We start from the raw sequence: 18,338 nt of genomic DNA, 5'->3' as shown, positions 1-18,338 counted from the left end.
GGAGGATAGGGTTTCTGGCTGTTCTTGGAATAGAGGTAGACAGAAAAAGGTGCAGGGAGAGAGACAGGTGGACACACTCTAAGACAGGGGTCCCCAAACTACGGCCCCCTGTGGCCATTTATCCAGCCCCCACCGTACTTCCAGAAGGGGCACCTCATTCATTGGTGGTCAGTGAGAGGAGCATAGTTCCCATTGAAATACTGGTCAGTTTGTTGATTTAAATTTACTTGTTCTTTATTTTAAATATTGTATTTGTTCCTGTTTTGTTTTTTTACTTTAAAATAAGATATGTGCAGTGTGCATAGGGATTTGTTCATAGTTTTTTTTATAGTCCGGCCCTCCAACAGTCTGAGGGACAGTGAACTGGCCCCCTGTGTAGAAAGTTTGGGGACCCCTTGCTCTAAGGTGACCCCTGATGATCCACGCCCTTGTATAATCTTCCTCCGTGAGTGTGAGGGTAACCTGTGACTTGCTTTTAATAGAATATGGCAAAGGTGATGTGATGACACTCCTATGATTATGCTAGGTGAGATTTTGTCTTAGAAGACTGCAGAGTGAGGGATCATACTCCTGGCCTTGACAAAGCAAAGAGCCATGCTGGGAACTATCTTTGGAGAGGGCAGAAGGCAGGGAATTGCCTTGAGGAACAGAGGGGGCCTCTAGCTGATAGCCATTAAGAAGCTGGGCCCTCAGACAAACAGCCACAAGGAAATGATTTCTTCCCTGGCCAGCTCTGCAGTTGACAACACAGTCTAGTCCAGCTGACACTTTGATTGCAGCCTTGTGAGACCCCACCCACCCACCAAAGCCTGGCCATGGAAACCGGTAGGTCACTGTTTGTGGTCATTTGTTAGCCAGCAATAGATAACTAATATACGGAGAAAGAGAGAAAGAGAACCAGGAGATGGCTGAGGGGCTTACATTCCTCAGTGTGATCCTTATTTGTGATCTTGCTCCCAACTGTCAGTGAAGTTGCAAAACTTACAAACCTACTTGAAACAAGGGGTATGTGTGTGGACAGGATACTGGCGAAGGTTGTGCCTCATGCCTGGTTGTAGGAATGTGAAGGCAGAGGAAAGCAAGAGGCAGTAAGCCTAGGAATTCACGGTCAATGAGGCGGCTTCTCCAGTCTGGGCGTGGGGGACGGCTCCGCGCACAGGTGATGGTGTGTTACGTGCGGATGCATGGAACCTGGCCCACGCCCCATGAAGGCTGCAGTCCACACAGCTGTGCAGGACTCATGCAGGTTTGGACCGATGTTGAGGGAGCACCCAAGTGTGCCTGAGTCAAGGCTGACTTTGCAGAGGAAGTGCCAAGCTGTGGAGTTAAGTAAAAGAAGCAGGAGGAATGGCCCAAAGGGAGTGCCTGCTGAGAGCAGGTGCAGAGCGACAGGGCTCGGTGAAGCATCTCACCGGCCTCGGAAAAGCCTTGTGAAGCTTTAATAAGTTAGAAAAACATGTGACATCCAAAATGTATCAGGATCCATGCTGGGTGTTCATTATCATATTTCATTCTCAGAAAAACCCCGTGAGGCAAGGAGGTGTTCTTCCCATTTTGACAGAGAAGGTCATTCATTACTCAGATGCTAAGAGACCTGGTTAAGTTCACATATCTAGTGCGTGACCCCAAAGCTCCTGTTCTTCCCCTGGAGCCTCTTGCAGACTCTCAGCCACCCCCGCCTGTGCTGTCTGCTCACTGCCCTCATTGTGACCGAGGGGGCCACTACTGGCCAGGGGTAGTTTGCACTCAGCTGGGCTATGGCATGCCTACCTGAGGCAGGGCTCAAGCTAGGTGCTGGTTTGCAGTAGATCGTAGTGAAAAGAGGCCCAAGCTGGAAGGTGCCAGACTGTGAGAAGAGTGACTGAATTGGGCTCCAGCCCAAGCCAGCTGGACTCAGCGCCCTCCCCCTGGGCCTCCTTTCTCTGGAACAAAGTGTCTCTGTGACTGTCTCCCTGCCAGATGGTGATGGTGACACCTTCCAAGGCAAGCCCAGGGTCTTTTCATCCCTTGCATCAGTCTCCACTATTGCTGCCCATACTTCTTTACATCTCTTCATCCGCCTTTGCTTGTCTATTACATTTCCGTCTCTTGCAAAAATCTGTTACACTGACTACCCAGTAGAGATAAGTGTGAATGACAAAGGGGGACATGAACCTGACCCCCACAGTAGCACATAAAAATACAGTGATGTACACGGAGGAGTTGAGATGGGTCCTACGCCTTGGAAGGGGCACTTCTTGTTTAGCCTCATGAGTGGCTAGTCCAGGTAGGAGTACTGACTTATTTCTGTGTCACTACTGTACAAAACAGGGCACGGGTACCCCATAATGTGGCATGCCAGCTGTGACTGCAAATTCATTTAACTAACAATGCTGAGTACCTCCAGGGCTACAAGCAGCGTCAGCAGTGGAGACAGGTCATCACCAATCTTTATCAGTAAATGAAGAACTGGGGGGCAGAAACTTGAGCTGTGTCTTGAACATAGAATGGGACTTGACTAATTAAGAGGAAAAGAAGGCATTGTGAAAGGGGGAACAACATGGGCTAACGTGTGGAGGTAGAAGAGTTGTGGCATGCTTAGGGACTAATGAGGTGACCAGCGTGCCTCCAGAGGTGGCAGGTTCTCCTGGAAAAGGGGCTAGAGCATTTAGAGTCGTGAGTGCCAGGATTTGGGGCCCGGACTTGCAGGTTATTGGAACTAGAAGTAAATGTATGTCCTCCCAGGGCCTTGAAGCAATTACACTACAGAAGAGCCTTGTCTCCAGGGGTTACAGCTTGGAGCCCCTGGGGCCCGAAGGGCTGCAGCCCTCATGCCAGGCTCTGTAGCTCCAGCCAGAAGGCCTGATCCCAGACATCAGGGTTTGTTTTTTACTTAGCTATTAGAACACTTCTGGAACTTTTAAAACAAACACCTGCTTGGACCCCTCGGAAGTCTGGTTCTGTAAGCCCAGCATGAGGCCTGACATCTGCATTTTCAAAGCAGCTTTGGTGACTTTGTTCAGTCCTGAAGGACAATTCCCACACCAAAGTCGTTGTTCCTCAAGGACCAGGATGCCCCGTCCTGGGCCAGCCAGAGCAAGAGCTCAGGGAGCTGTGGGAGGTGGAATGATGGATGGATGGGTGGATGGGTGGATGGATGGATGGATGGATGGATGGATTATAGACCAGCTGAAGGTAAAGAAAGCAGAGTTCAGGGACATGGGGGATTGGGGCTCAGAAATGTGTCATTCCTCTCAAGAAGGTTGAACTCTCCCATAGTAGGAACATTTGAAAGCGCTGCTTTTCTTTCAATGACGCAGTTGCCCAGACTGTATAATAAACAAACAAAATGTATGAGCGCACACTGGCTTTTCTCAAGTTAGACCACATTCCATTTCCAGCCAAGAGAAAGCGCTCTGGACTGGTGGAGAGAGATCAGGCCTTGGAGAGTCCAGACTGGAACAGCTGAACAGGTCCTTAGTCACTAGATAAACTGGGTAAATTGTGGCCCAGGATGAGGAGTGCCTTAGCCAAGATCACATGAAAATCTGTGCTGCCAGTAGATCTAGGACCTAGACCTCTGACTCGCTGACTTAAGGATTTCTTTTAAGTTAAATGACTTGCCCCAGGTCACACAGCTAAATAATGGCAGAGACAGGATGGGAACCTAATTCTATTTGACTATAGGGTCCACACAGGAAGTAAGAGGCAGGAAGGATGGTGAGCAGTAAAGGATGATAAAGCCACCTAACAAGAGTCTTGTGCTCTATTTTGCAATAAAACTGGAAAGAAAGGTAGCAGGGGAGTCCTGTGCTTCCTCCATTGACTTATTTAGCTATTATGTAACTGTCCATTTTCTCATGTCTCCTTAGGGACTGAGCCTCACCCAACACTGTCTGCAGCGCCCAGTACAGGGCCCAGTAACCAGGAAGCGCAATGCATGACTATTAAATTCATTCATTAATTCACTTGCCAAGTATTAACGAGCACCTACTGTGTGCCAGGCATTTGGCTAGGTCCAGAGTAGAACTTCACCAGAATGTTGTCTCTGCCTTTTACAGAGTTTATGGTACCATGGAAGATAAAAAAAAGGGCCGAGGCAGAGAGCAGTCGGCCCTGGTGGGTGGCTCAGGGGACAGAACATTGGCCTAACATATGGACGTCCCAGGTTTGATCCCTGGTCAGAGCACACAGAAGAAGCAGCCATTTACTTCTCTTCCTCTTCCTGTCTCCCTTATCTCCCTCTTCCTCTCCCACAGCCAGTAGCTCGATTGGTTCAAGTGTCAGCTCCAGGCTGCCACAGCCTCAAGCACTAAAAATAACTTGGAACTCGAGCATGGGCCCACATGGGGTTGCTGGGTGAATCCCCATCAGGGTGCATGCAGGAGTCTGCCTTGCTATCTCCCCTCCTCTCACCAAAAAAAAAAAAAAAAAAAAGAAACTAGTCAACAATTGAATATATATATATATACACACACACACACACACACACACACACACACACACACAATGTGTGATAGTGTTGTGTGGAGTGGAGAGTCTGGAAGGAATATCAATATTGATATTAAGGAGTGTTAGACTTTATAGATGGGATATTAAAGCCTAAGAAATTTCAACATTTACAGGGTGGGTAGAGGGAGAGAACCTGAGATGGAGGCACAGAGAGCAAGCGAAGAACCAGGAGAGTGTAAGGCCGTGGGAAAGAGGATTCCAGGAGGGAAGAGATGATCAGGGGCTGAATCAAGTGTATTCGTCACTGTGGAGAGGTTATGTGAGCAGGAACTGAGAGTGGCCTCTGGCTTAGCAACATGGAGGCCACTGGTAACTTTGACAGATTCACTGGCTCAGTGAATGATCAGAAGATGCATGAGGATGAATGAGGCAACCACTAGAGTGTGTTGAGGAGTCAGGGGAAGCTTCCAGAGGGAGGGGGCATTTCAGCAGCAGCAGAGCCTTGAAGAATGTCTTGAGAGAGCTAAATATTGCCATCAAGAAGTTGACCTATGCTGGACAAGGCCTCCTTGGTGGGAGCAGAAAGTACCATTAAGTGGCCTCTGGGCCTGGGGAGCATTGTGTCCATGACACTACAGGGAAAGGAGGGAGGAACTGTCTTATTCCTCAAGAGCAGGGAGGCTGATGACCCTGCTGCAGGGCACGGAGCCTCCTACGCCCTCCAGGACTCAGAGGTTTGTCCACTTCCCTCCCTGCAGAGAAGTCCTGGGAAGTGAGGGTTCCAAACCCATGGCCTCAGAGCAAAGGGTTTTCAGATACCACCTGGAGCAGCTAGCTCATTACACATCTAGAAAAGAAAGGAGCCTTGCCCAAGGTCACCCAGCACATCAGAGGTAGAGACCAGGTGTTCCTCAGTGATTTCCTGTGGCTCTTGCTCTTGTGGGTAAAGTCTGAGTTCTGTAGCCTGGCTGGCATTTAGGGTCTTTCATGACTGAGCAAGAAACCCCTCCCAATTTATCTCCCACCCTCCCTCCCTCACACCCTGTGGTCCAGCCCATCGGAACATTTAGCATATGCAAATATACAGCCTCATCTAGTCCTCACAATAACCCTTGGGAGTAAGTGTTAATTTTCATTTTATAGATAAGGAAAGTGAGGCTCAGAGAAGTTTGATAATCTGTCCAAAGTTGCACAGCCAGTACGGTAAGCAGCTGAACCAAGATACCATCTCATGAGTGTTTCCAAAGTTATCTTTTCCAAACACCTTCCTACATTCACTGTAAAGAGATCGTCCTCTGGGAAGCAATCCATGAACCCCCTGACCCCAAGCTACCTTGAAGTCAGGTCTCATACTATAACTCTAAGTCACTTGTTTGACTCACTAAAGAGTCCATTGAATGAGACTGAAATAACTGGTGCCACTGAACGGCTCAGACTCCAGCAGTCTGTGCCACAGGCTACTGCCCATAAAGGCCCCACAGGTGCAGTCCAGCCCCTCAGCAGGCATAGGGTACCGACAGAACCTGTACAGAATCCTCTCTCCTCCTCACCCCAGCCCTCCCAGCCAACACCCTGCCCCTCACCTGGAAACCACCAGCGGTAGGATCAACATCTTCAACATCCTCATCAAGAGCTCTCCAGGAAACTGGAAGTAACTAATTTCCTGAAAACACATCAAGAGCTAAGGTTATAGCAGGCAGTGCAGACTTCTCACAGTTGCTCAGCTCTTTATAATCCTCAAAGCACTGTTTCATGCGCACTCTCCTGTCTAGAACGTGGATGGCAGAGTCTGGGGAGAAAGCATGGACTTTGGAGCCCAACAGATTTGGGTCCTAATATTGCTCCCCGCCACCACCACCAATCTCATAACTAGCCGTGTGGCCCTAAAGAAGCTACTCAACCTCTTTGAGATTTTCTCATCTGTAACATGAGGGCGATCACCACTCCACAGGCTCACTGGCAGGCTTAAATGAGAGGATGCACATGAAACACTTTGCAGAGTTCTTGGGTGAGAGTAAACGTTCAGTAATCACAATACATAACAGCTCTTTCCACCCTGCACCATTCATTGTCTATCCTCATAAAAAACTGTCTTGGGCAGCACATGGTAAGAGGAATGAGGGCAGGGCTGCATATGTTCACACATTCATTTGACACTTCCTGCGCCAGGCATCACATTGGGTGCCCCAAAATGAATTAGGCAGTTTTTGCCTTGAAGTTCTCAGTCTACTTTATGAGGAGACTGACTCATAAACAGCCCATGGCATTCTTGAGTCAGTTTCTCCTTCTGTGTTGGGTTTGTTGTTTGTCTCCCCAGCCCTTCTCACAGCAGGTCTCTCACATTTAAAACGCTGAAAAAGAATTGGTTTGGGTTGGTGAGACCCCCTCAGTATAAAGAGCCCCTTCTGGACAGAATTCTTATGTTGGGCTTCCTCGTGGGCTGCTGGTTCCAGCCTATCCACGGGACTTGGATTAGGGGCTAAATTCTCGCCCAATCAACTGTCTCCTGAGTAACCGTCACATGACAAGAAGCTAACATGTGAATGGGAAGGGACTATTAAGTTCAGTAAAATTTGAACTTCTGATAAACAACAAATATTTGTTCTTTATTTATACTAAAAATTATTTGTTGTTTATCTGAAATGCAAACTTAGCTGCGGGTGCTGTTTTAAAATTTAATTTAGTTCGGTTTTGCTATTTCTGGCAACCCAAGTTTGAGGCCGCTTTCATCAAATGGTAAGGCTGTGGTAAGACTGGTACACGGATTTTTAAACACCGTCCAAGTTAAAATTTTGTATTTGCAGCTATTTTTTTAAACCAAAGCCAAACATAACACTTAGTTAATGGTCTGATGATTTGAAAAACTCCAAATCATAGAACTTTGGGTCTGAGAAGGGATTTTTAGAGGTCTTTTAGCCCAACTGACTCATTTTGTAGAGGAGGAAGTTGAGCCAGGAGAAGGAGGTGACTTGCCCCACAGAGTGAGTTAGCAACAGTGAGGACCAGAAACCAGGCTCCTATCCTGTTCTGCTACAATTTCCAATGCGCTAGAAATTCTACTTTAAAAATATACCAATCGTGGCTATGTATTTTTAATTAATTTTAACCCGTGTGTATATTCTTTTTTTTTAAAGATTTCATTTATTGATTTTATTTATTTTTTATTTATTCATTTTTTAGAGAGGAGAGGGAGAGACAGAGAGAGAGAGAGAGAGAGAGAAGAGACAGAGAGAGAGAAGGAGGGAGGAGCTGGAAGCATCAACTCCCATATGTGCCTTGACCAGGCAAGCCCAGGGTTTCGAACCGGCAACCTCAGCATTTCCAGGTCGACGCTTTATCCACTGCGCCACCACAGGTCAGGCCCGTGTGTATATTCTTTAATTTAAATAGTACTATAATGATAAAAAGGTAACCCCTTTCTCCCCCATCTCTGTCTCAATCTCAACTTTCCAGGAGTAAACACCCTCAGCTCCTTTAACTATTTTCCTTAGTATTGTTATTTCTAAATAACGTGGTTATAATACTATTTCTATTTTTTTTTAACAGAGACAGAGAGAGAGAGTCAGAGAAAGGGATAGATAGGGACAGACAGACAGAAACGGAGAGAGATGAGAAGCATCAATCATTAGTTTTTCGTTGCAACACCTTAGTTGTTCATTGATTGCTTTCTCATATGTGCCTTGACCGTGGGCCTTCAGCAGACCAAGTAACCCCTTGCTCGAGCCAACGACCTTGGGTCCAAGCTGGTGAGCTTTTTTGCTCAAACCAGATGAGCCCATGCTCAAGCTGGCGACCTTGGGGTCTCGAACCTGGGTCCTCCGCATCCCAGTCTGACGCTCTATCCACTGCACCACCACCTGGTCAGGCTATAATACTATTTCTAGATATAGCTTTTTGATATGTTACCTTCCCTTTTTGACATCTGCCATTACAGCTGAAGACTTAGTTCCTTTTTCCATTTTCTTCCTACAATTTCACCATTATATCATTAAATTAATAGTCAAGGTTTACAATATTCTGAGGATAAAATATTGTTCACTGTTGAACCTAGTAATATGCTACAACCTTTTTTGTACAACCTCATTTTTTGTACAACCTAAGTTTCCTGCAGTTAATAATTGAGTGATTTTTCATTTGTCTTTTTTTTTCTGTGAACCACCCGCTAATTTCATCCAAATGCTTTAACATCTCTTTAAAAAGGCCTAAAGAGAGTATTTTCTATATACTCAACCACATCAGTTCCTTTTTATGCTCCTTGAGACCTCAGTGAAAGAGCTCTCCATGTTCCCATTCCAGTTTGGACAGATTGCTCTCTGGGCCCAGTGGTTGTCCTGACACTGCTTTACTGTCATTCTGGAACTTTCTCCTGTATAGAATCCCCTTTTTCTTGGATCCCTTGTCTTCTTGGTGTACTGCCTTTTTTTGCTGGAACATCTCCTTAGGTTCCTTTCTCAGTAACAGTGAATGGGAGAGATATTTCTTTTTTTTTTTTTTTTTTTTTTTTGCATTTTTCTGAAGCTGGAAACAGGAGACAGTCAGACAGACTCCCGCATGCGCCCGACCGGGATCCACCCGGCACGCCCACCAGGGGCGGACGCTCTGCCCATCCTGGGCGTCGCCATGTTGCGACCCTCCTGGGTGTCGCCATGTTGCGACCAGAGCCACTCTAGCGCCTGGGGCAGAGGCCACAGAGCCATCCCCAGCGCCCGGGCCATCTTTGCTCCAATGGAGCCTTGGCTGCGGGAGGGGAAGAGAGAGACAGAGAGGAAGGCGCGGCGGAGGGGTGGAGAAGCAAATGGGCGCTTCTCCTGTGTGCCCTGGCCGGGAATCGAACCCGGGTCCTCCGCACGCTAGGCCGACGCTCTACCGCTGAGCCAACCGGCCAGGGCCTGGGAGAGATATTTCTGAGTTATTATATGAGTAAAAATGCCTTTATTTTACCTTTACCTCTGATAGTAGTCTAGCCACATATGATTCTTAGTTTGAAAGAATTTCCCCTCCAAATTTTAAACACACGTACCCTTTGTCCCTAGATTCCAGGGTTGCTTAAAATGTTTGGAGCTAAACTCACTTCCTATTTTTTACAGACTTGTTCTATTCCCTCAGATCCATTTAATGATTATCTATTTGTCTCCAATTTTCTGTAATTTCTATGGTGATGTACCATGGTATAAGATTTTCTTCTTCCTTTTTAAAAAATTCATCATGCTCTGCATACCCTTCATTTCTGAAGAACTTTCTTGTATTCTCTGTGAATTTTTGTCTTCCTTTTTCTGTTAGTGCTCTCTAAAACTCTGATTAAAGAGTTGGATGTTAGACATTCTAATTTTCTTTTCCTGTTTTCATCTCTGTTTTACTTTTTGGGAGATTTCTGCAACTTTGTCCCAGCTATTGTTTTTATTATTATTATTATTATTCATTTTATAGAGGAAAGAGAGTGAGTGAGAGAGAGAGAGAGAGAGGGAGACAAAGGGGGAGGAGCAGGAAGCGTCAACTCCCATATGTGCCCTGACCAGACAAGCCCAGGGTTCCAAACCAGCGACCTCAGCATTTCCAGGTCGATGCTTGACCCACAGGTCAGGCCCAGCTATTGATATTTTAATCTTGGCTCATCTATTTTTTTTAGAAATTTTAATTGAATTTATTGGGGTGACATTGGTTAATAAAATTACACGGGTTTCAGGTGCACAATTCTACAAGATATCATCTGTATGTTGTATTGTGTGTTCATCACCCAAATCAAGTGTCCTCCCATCACCATCTACCCCCTCTTCCCTCTCCACCTCCCCGGCCCCTCTTTCCCTCCTGCCATCCCCATACTGTTGTCTGTGTCCATAGTGGTTTTTGTTTGTTTGTTTGTTTTTGCCAGAGGGGATGGGAGTTAAGAGCCTTGGTGGAAAAGGTGAAGGGATTAAGCAATAAAAACAAGTTATAGACATTGGCTCATCTATTTTTAATTTCCAAAAGCTCTTTCTTGTTCTTGGATTGTGCCTTCTTTTTGTATCCCTTTCTGTTTTATGGTCACTGTATTTTCTATCTTCAAAGAATTTAAGATTTAAAAAGTGTTCTTCTACTCCCTACATCGTCTCTGCTTCATTAGAGACCTCCTTTGTTGTTGTTTGTTTAGTCTCTGTCATTCATGTTAGAAACTTTGACTTCGGCTTTCTGCTCATATATGAGTGTGAGGCACTAAACTTCTGTATACATGGGCTGGACTTGTCAACTTAAGGAAGGGTGGTGGATAATGATCTGACTCTTTTGCTGGGGACAGAGTGGAATGGGGGAGGAATCTCCTTTATAGCAGAATGTGGAGAGCTTTTCTCTGAGGTTTCATGGAGAGAAGTCTTTCCTACCTTTGACTGGGATGGGAGGGTTGTGCCTAAGCCCAGCTGACATCAGTCTTATGGGGATCCCACACTCAGAATGCAGATGTCCACTAATCTGTTTGCAGCATGCACCTCACCACCTCCTTTCCCTTAACACAAATGGGTGGGTCCAATATCCCTAAGTCAAGCTCCTCTGGTTTTTTGGGACAGTCAGGGGGTAGAGATGGTTGGATAAGGGGTTCCCTGATTACATGAACTGGAAGTGACCTAGGGGTCTGACTGTTCCAATCGCAAAGTTCCAACCAAAGTCCCTGATCTCAGCTCCGCGCTTCACCCCTGCCTCCTGCGACACCTTGCTCGTTCAGGTCCAGAGCCCCTCTGGAGTTCTCCAAGATAAACTGGTGTGGTATCTGCTTCTACAGACAAGACTTTAGCCTCCAGTGAGCTCCTAAATGAGATCATTTAACTCCATCCATTTCCCAATTGCCTCATTTATTATAGTCAGTTGACTTTTCTCAACTGTCTCCTTTTACATTCTCTTAGTTCTTCAGAGTTTATATTTTTTAAACATTCTATTACTATAATTTTGGTAGAATTCCAAGAAGGAAAGGAAAATGGGTGCAATTGTAAATCCGCCGTGGTTTAACCGGAGCTCTCAAAATGATCTATGTTTTTAAATGAATTACTCATTTCAAAAAAAGTTCTAAATTACAAATCTTGTGATTGTGTAAGTTCTTTTCTCAAATAGGACTTTCTACCATTTTGCAAATTGTTTATGATTTTTTCCTGTTGCATAAGCTTACAAAATAAGAAGGGTTTGATTTCTGAGTCACAGGCAGAGATCAAACAAACAACTCCTGGGTTTCAAAGTAAGATGCTGAGAAAGTCAATTCTTGCCAAATAATTGTTCTAAGACTCCACATCCTTCCTTCAGTTTATCTGGCAGGTTAATCCAGACTGGAATATATTTGCATTTCCAAACAGATGGGGAAGGCAGCTTTGGCAAAGGAGGTCCCAGAAGAGTTTGGCTTTTAATAATAGGCATTCCAACTTGTTTTCACAAAATAATCTTCCTGCAGAAAATATATTTTTGTTGTTGAGGAAAAATTAAAGAAAGTAGAGAGCAGATTGTTTGTGCCATTGCCAGTTTCATTCAGCGGATAGTTGATGCTTCTCTCTGTGATAAGCACTGAGCTAAGCTCACATTTTGGTTCAAGAAAGCCCATGTGATAGTCAGCAAGTGTAAGACTGAAGGGAGAAATAGACTCCTACACAAATGGCCCTGAAGCAAGAGCAGCTGGGTCCCAATGGAGGGGTGAGCATGGGCTGAGTGTGGGAGGACAGCATTACTTTAGATATGGGCAGGTCTAGAAGAATTTTTAGAAGAGATGGAATAGGAAGTGGTCTTGCTGTAGGTAGGACTTGGACAGGTAGATAAGGGAGGGAGGATGGAAGTCACCTTCACTAAGCACCCATGATATGCCAGGCACTGATGAATCCTTGTCTACCTCTCAATAGTTCTAGTGGACATACAGTGCCCCCACTCCATTTTACAGATACGAAAACTGAGGCCCAGAAAGGAGATAGGATTCTGCCTGGGCCCACACAGCCACTTACTAGTACAGTCAAAGTTCAGGGTTTCTCTGCCTCCAGAGTCCATGCTTCTCCCTAAATAACTGATAGCAGGTTAGCAGTATCACTATAAGAAGAGTGGCTCAATTGCCAAGGAAGGGGTATTTCCCCTTTAAAGGAAGACATATGTGATGGCTTGAGCCCCAGTTGTAGAGTTTATATTATCTATCAGTGAACTATCAGGAAGAAGAATTTTATGAAATTTGGAATTTTTGCCCCACGTCCACGCTTGCTGATGGGATTCTGGAGGCCTCACAGAGTTCGTTCCAGCTGCCATGAAGAGCTTGTGGCACCCCCCCCCCCAAATCCCTCATGCCTCTGTGCCTCGCTCCTGCTGTCCCCTCTGCCTACCTCCCCCCACCTTCTAGGTCTCTATTCAGAGGAGCTGCTGCAGGAGGTGTTCTCTGATGCCTGCTTCACACTCACGGGACTCTACCTTCCCTCCCCTACAGCTCTCGGCCCTGTGCTGTTCTAACGAGGCACCCCTGCCTTTCTCACCTGGTCATGTCTGCTTGTAACCACGTGCTCAGCCGTTTTATTGGGTGTCACTCTAGTCCTGTAATGTATTTTTCACACCCATGTTACAGATGCGAAAACTGGGACCCAGAAAAACAAAGTGACTTACCCACTGTCAAGTACTCAGAGAGTCATGGAAGGGAATGTGACCCTTAGATCCCTCAGGCCCACACATCCTTCCTAAAGGGGGACCCTGTGGTGCCGGGTGGCTGACCTGTGGTGAGAGGCGCCGGGTCCTCAGGAAGAAGCCGAGGAGGCAGCCCACGGTGACAGAAAGCACAGACAGGATGAGCAGTCCATTCCGCTTGCAAACATCCCTCCCTCGTGCCAGGATGGCACCTGGCACCATGGTGAGCCCAGCCTGCTGGCACCAGGCACAGCACCATTCCATGTATGTGAGGCCAGCCGGGGGCACAGGGTCCCGGCTGGGGGCTGTGGCTCCTCAGCAGAAGGTGATCAGGGTTGCTAAGCACCAGTTGCCAGCCGCACGGCCATGGCCTGCATGGCTGCCCAGAGGGAAGCCACAATCCTATTACCAGCTGCATCATTAGGAGCTGGGAGCAGATTAGGGCCTGGGAAATTAGAGCAGGCCACGTGGTCTGGGGGCTCTGGATCTCAAAGTCAAGTGCTTTTTGAAACAGGGGAGGGGACCAGGGGCTGGTGTGACAGAAGGAACATTTGCTTGGTTGCTTTGATGTTTAATCCCACTTCATTCCAGAAAGAATCGAAGGCAAAGCAATAAGATGCTAGCTAATTGCCAATTAACTATTATTAACATTAATTAAGCATTTATTATGTACCAGGTATTGCTCTAAAAGCATATTATTTGTATTAGAGCATTTAATCTTAACGCCAGTCCCAGTAAGTACAGTAAGTATCACTTTACAGATGAAGGAACTGAGGCAGAGAGAGGCCGAGTCACGAGCATGTGCTGTGTGTTGGACTGGCTCTCGCTGCCTCCCCTTTGTGAACCGCAGGAAGTCATTCCGACAACCAAGGGTTCCAACCTTAATATACTGAAAGCCAGAATGAGACCCCAGGAGCCAGGGTTCCTGGGCCAAGGTCACAGAGCCAGCAAGTAGCAGAGTAGAATTCAGGCTTACATGGGTTTCATTTCCATTATATGAACAGGCAGATGAGTTCAAAGGTGCTTAGCCTTTGAACTGTGGAGAATATAGGATTTGAGTCCAGCAGACTTGAGTTCAAACTGGAGCTTCCACTTGCTGTGATGTGGTTCCTTCAGGGCTGCTTTACGCCTAAAGCTAAGATCTCTGTAGGTTCTCAGGGCCTATTATTTGTAAAGATGACAAGGCCCAAGGGACTTATATTCAAGTCCCAGCTCTGCCACTTACTAGCTGTGTGACCCTGGAGAAGCCATTTAAGTTCACTGTGCCTCAGTTTTCCCATCCATAAAGTAGACAAAAATAATACAGCATCTACTTCATTAGGGCTGGTGCAACATCCCATCCAGAGACTATTCTGAAAGCAGTGGTGAGCTATATAACGTGTTGCACAGGGGTTATCATCTACATTTAGCATTTTTAGAGAATGACTTCCTTTTTGCTGTTTTCTATGGCCTGGCCTGCCCTTTAAAGCCAAAGGGAATTAACTCCAGTCTATTCCACCAGGAATCTGTAATCTCATTAGGGGCAGTCAGGCGGCAGCAGGGAGCACAGTCTGCGGTAGGGGAAGGGTGTGCACAAGGGCTGCATCCCCTGCCGGAGTGGGGGTGGGTGGGATGGAGAGGATGAGGTAGGGGTGAGGGACGCAAGGAACTGCTGGGGCATGGGTGCAGGGGGTTAGGGTGCAGGCCCTGAAGCCCTGGGCAGAGCTCTTGTCTCAGAGGGGACCCTCAGATTCTATTCCCAACTTAACCGGCTCTGTGACAGTGTCTTCTCTGGGCCTCAGTCTTGCCCTCCTTAGACTGAAAGAAATTGGCCAGTGCTTTCTGAGAACCCCTCAGTTCAACAAGCCAAACTTCCAAAGCCCCTGTTGTTTGCCAGTAGCTTTGGGGGTGTGACGGTAGGGTAAATACAAGCCTGAGAGTTTTATTTTTTTCCTCCGACTCCAACTCTTAAAACCAAGAGTTTTCTGATACAGCCTCAACTCAAACAAATGCCCCATTTTCCAATTAACCAAGTGGTTTAGTTACTATTTAGAAGAGAAAACATTCTGAATAGATACTAGATTTGCATTTAGATCAGCGTTCAGGCCTGGCCTTTAGCCTTGCCATGAAGTCCTGCTTCAGCTCCAAGACTGATTCTCATGGTGTCCCCACAACTATTCCTGCTCCTGCCCCACCCACTCTGACACTACCACCACTGCCTCCCAGACTGCAGGCCTTTCTTTCTATTGCTCCTACTGTCTTCAACAGGGGGAATTACAACTCATTTAAGCAAATGTTCTTACAGGGAGGAAGGACGTCAGAGTAATGGCGGAGTAGGAAGCGATACCGATAAATCTCCCCCAAAACTCAACAAGATCTTCAACCAGAAACAGAAAAACCTATACTTGGAGCCTCCAGATGCTTCACAATACACCCGAAGGTATGGTCGAGTGAAAAATTGGCTAAATATATAACCAAATCCTGAAGGAAATAGGGAGTAAGAAATGCTCCGCCTTCCTCACTAACCTAAACAGGGCGGCTTTCTCTGGTAATTGTGAATATAGAAACTGAGGCGGGCAAAGGGGGTGAATACATCCAGGCCGCGCACAAAAGGCCGAACCAGGCTGTGGCACGGAGATCCTAGCGGAGGAAAAACTGTTCCTGTGGCAAGCCGGGCAATACAAGCTAACACTCGCGCCAAACCCAAACAAAGAAAGACAAGCGGGGCAGCCATTTTACCCGTTCTCCTGGTTGGTGCGCAGTTAGTGGGCGAGAGATCTCTTCCTAAGCCCCAGAAGTGGGTGTCCGTGTTGCCACACAGAGAGGCAGGGTCAGAGGCCTTTCTGTGGGCCGAAAGCAGAATCTCTGGGCAGCCCCAGTGCCCTGGGAAAGCCGCGCACGGGAGGGAGCGAGAACTAATTCCAATGGTGGAAATTTTCCGTGCTGGTGAGGGTTTCACTCAGGGAAACACGGCCGGCCTCATATCCTGGTGTGCGCACGCAGATAGGTAGTGAGCGATTCCTCCGAGTGCCTCGGCAGGGCGCGCCCGTGTTATCGCACAGAGGGGCAGAGTCAGGGGCCTTTGTGTGGGCAAAAGCGGAATCTCGGGCCGCCCCAGCGCCTTGCAAAAGCCGCGCACGGGGACTGAGCGAAAGCGAATTCCAGTGCTGCAAATTTCCATGCGGTTGGGGGTTTCACTCAGAGCATGAGACTACTGGCCGGATATCCTGGTCTGCGCGCGCAGATAGTGAATGAGAGTTACCTCCAAGCACCCCGGAAGTGGGTGCCCGCCTGTGTTACCGGACAGAGTGGCAGAGCCAGAGGTCTTTGAGTGGGCGGAAAGCCTGCCTGATTATGCTAGCAGCTCTGACTGACTGAGCCTTACCCAGAGCCCTGTGCTGAGTGGAAATAGAGTGGGGAGTTGCCAGCTCTTTGAACCTCTTACTATCCAGGCAGAGGCAGCAACAACCCCATAGCTGGATTATCAGGCTACTAATTGAGGAAGGAAAGACTAGGAGAAAGGCTCCAGGAACACGGACTCTCTCACTGTCGGAGCCTATGAAAGCTAATGAGCCTTGACTCCCAACGAGACTAAAGCACAATACATGACATTGCCATAGAGACTTATCAACTGCAAACCTCTACCTGAGCGTGCCAAAGGGGCAGAACCTGGGGTACAGAGTCACCGACCAGGAAGAGGGAGAGAAAAGAAAAAACAAGAAGATAACCTCTCAAAATCAAGAATAATCTGCAGACTTTATAACCTATCCCATTTTATTATATTTGTTCGTTTGTTTCTCTTATCTTCATTCTTGATACTTTTTTTCCTCCTCCAATTTGGCCGATTAACTCTCTGCCGGTCTTACTCTCTCCTCTCCTTGAACTACACTACCCATAAGTGTTACATCTCCCATTATCTTTTTTCTCCTCTTCCTTTCTCTCTATGAGGGTTGCACTCCAAAACCCTTAACTCTCTCTCTCTCCTTTCTTTTTTCTTCTTTTACTGGTTCCCTCTTTTTTTCTCTCTCTCTCTTTCTTTTCTCCCTCTAAATTAGTTTCTTCCTTTCTCCTTTACATCTCCTCTCATTCAAACCTCAATAACAAACAAATTATCTTATCTGGGACTCAAACTTATGTTTGTGGCATTTTGGGGGGTTTTTACTTCACCTTTTTAACTCACTAGCAGTGCTCCCATCCCTGGCTCTCCATTTTATCTAGTTCTTGTTCCACTAAATACAATAGTATTTTTTTAATTTGTCCCCCCATTTTTCTGTTCTCTTATTCCTCTCATCATAACTCTTAGACAACACCAACACCTAAAAGCAAATCATTTTATTCTTGACCCAAATTTTTTCCTTATTTGCTTTTTGTGGGTCCATACCGCCCCCCCCTTTTTTTTTCCTTTTTTTTTTCTTTCTTTTTTTTTTGCCCCTTTATTACTTTTCTCCAATTCAGGACCTCCATCACAGGCATTGTTTGTTATAATTCACAGTTCACCACAAGATTTTCTCAAGAAAAAGGGGAGAGGAGAGGAAAAAAGGAGGGGGGGAATAATTTCCTTTTTTTAAAAATTATTATTTTATTTTTCTTTATTTCATTATTAAATTTTTTTAAAAAAAACAACTCTTTTTTATTTTTTATTTTTTTTAACTTTTTATTCTTTATTAAATCTCATTAATACTATCAACAAAACCACCCTCAGATGCCATTAAGGAAGAGAAAATCGAATATCATGGATACAAAAGAAAGAGAGGTAACACAGATAGATGAGGAAAAATCTATGGAGAAAAAATTTAATATATTGGAAACCTTGGAGCTAAATGACAGAGAATTCAAGATAGAAATCCTAAAAATCCTCCGAGATATACAAGAAAACACAGAAAGGCAATTTAGGGAGCTCAGAAAACAACTCAATGAACACAAAGAATATATGTCCAAAGAAATTGAAACTATAAAAACAAATCAAACAGAGATGAAAAACTCAATTCACGAGCTGAAAAATGAAGTAACAAGCTTAGCTAATAGAACAGGTCAGATAGAAGAGAGGATTAGTGAAATAGAAGACAAGCAACTTGAGGCACAACAGAGAGAAGAAGAAAGAGACTCAAAAATTTAAAAAAATGAGATAGCCCTACAAGAATTATCTGACTCCATCAAAAAGAATAACATAAGAATAATAGGTATATCAGAGGGAGAAGAGAGAGAAAATGGAATGGAGAACATACTCAAACAAATAATAGATGAGAACTTCCCAAGCCTGTGGAAAGAACTAAAGCCTCAAATTCAAGAAGCAAACAGAACACTGAGTTTTCTTAACCCCAACAAAC

At 45.9% G+C, this 18,338-nt stretch overlaps 1 protein-coding gene across 2 annotated transcripts in view; it reads right to left on the bottom strand.

The window, feature by feature from the left end:
- SLC1A7 (solute carrier family 1 member 7) overlaps positions 1–13,420 on the bottom strand; it is a 52,105-nt gene extending 38,685 nt beyond the window's left edge. For both annotated transcript variants that reach the window (XM_066269170.1, XM_066269171.1), the window contains exons 1-2: positions 13,120–13,420; positions 6,015–6,094 (exon numbers count right to left, since the gene is read on the bottom strand). In XM_066269170.1, the coding sequence (XP_066125267.1) occupies positions 6,015–6,094; positions 13,120–13,296 (257 nt within the window). In that variant the 5' untranslated portion in view covers positions 13,297–13,420. The remainder of the gene's footprint in view (positions 1–6,014; positions 6,095–13,119) is intronic.
- Positions 13,421–18,338: the final 4,918 nt, after the last annotated feature.

The sequence above is a fragment of the Saccopteryx bilineata genome, chromosome 3 (assembly GCF_036850765.1).
Source record: "Saccopteryx bilineata isolate mSacBil1 chromosome 3, mSacBil1_pri_phased_curated, whole genome shotgun sequence".
Classification (NCBI taxonomy): domain Eukaryota; kingdom Metazoa; phylum Chordata; class Mammalia; order Chiroptera; family Emballonuridae; genus Saccopteryx; species Saccopteryx bilineata.
The sequence above is the reverse complement of the archived record's forward strand: the minus strand, read 5'-3'. Positions and strand labels throughout refer to the sequence as shown.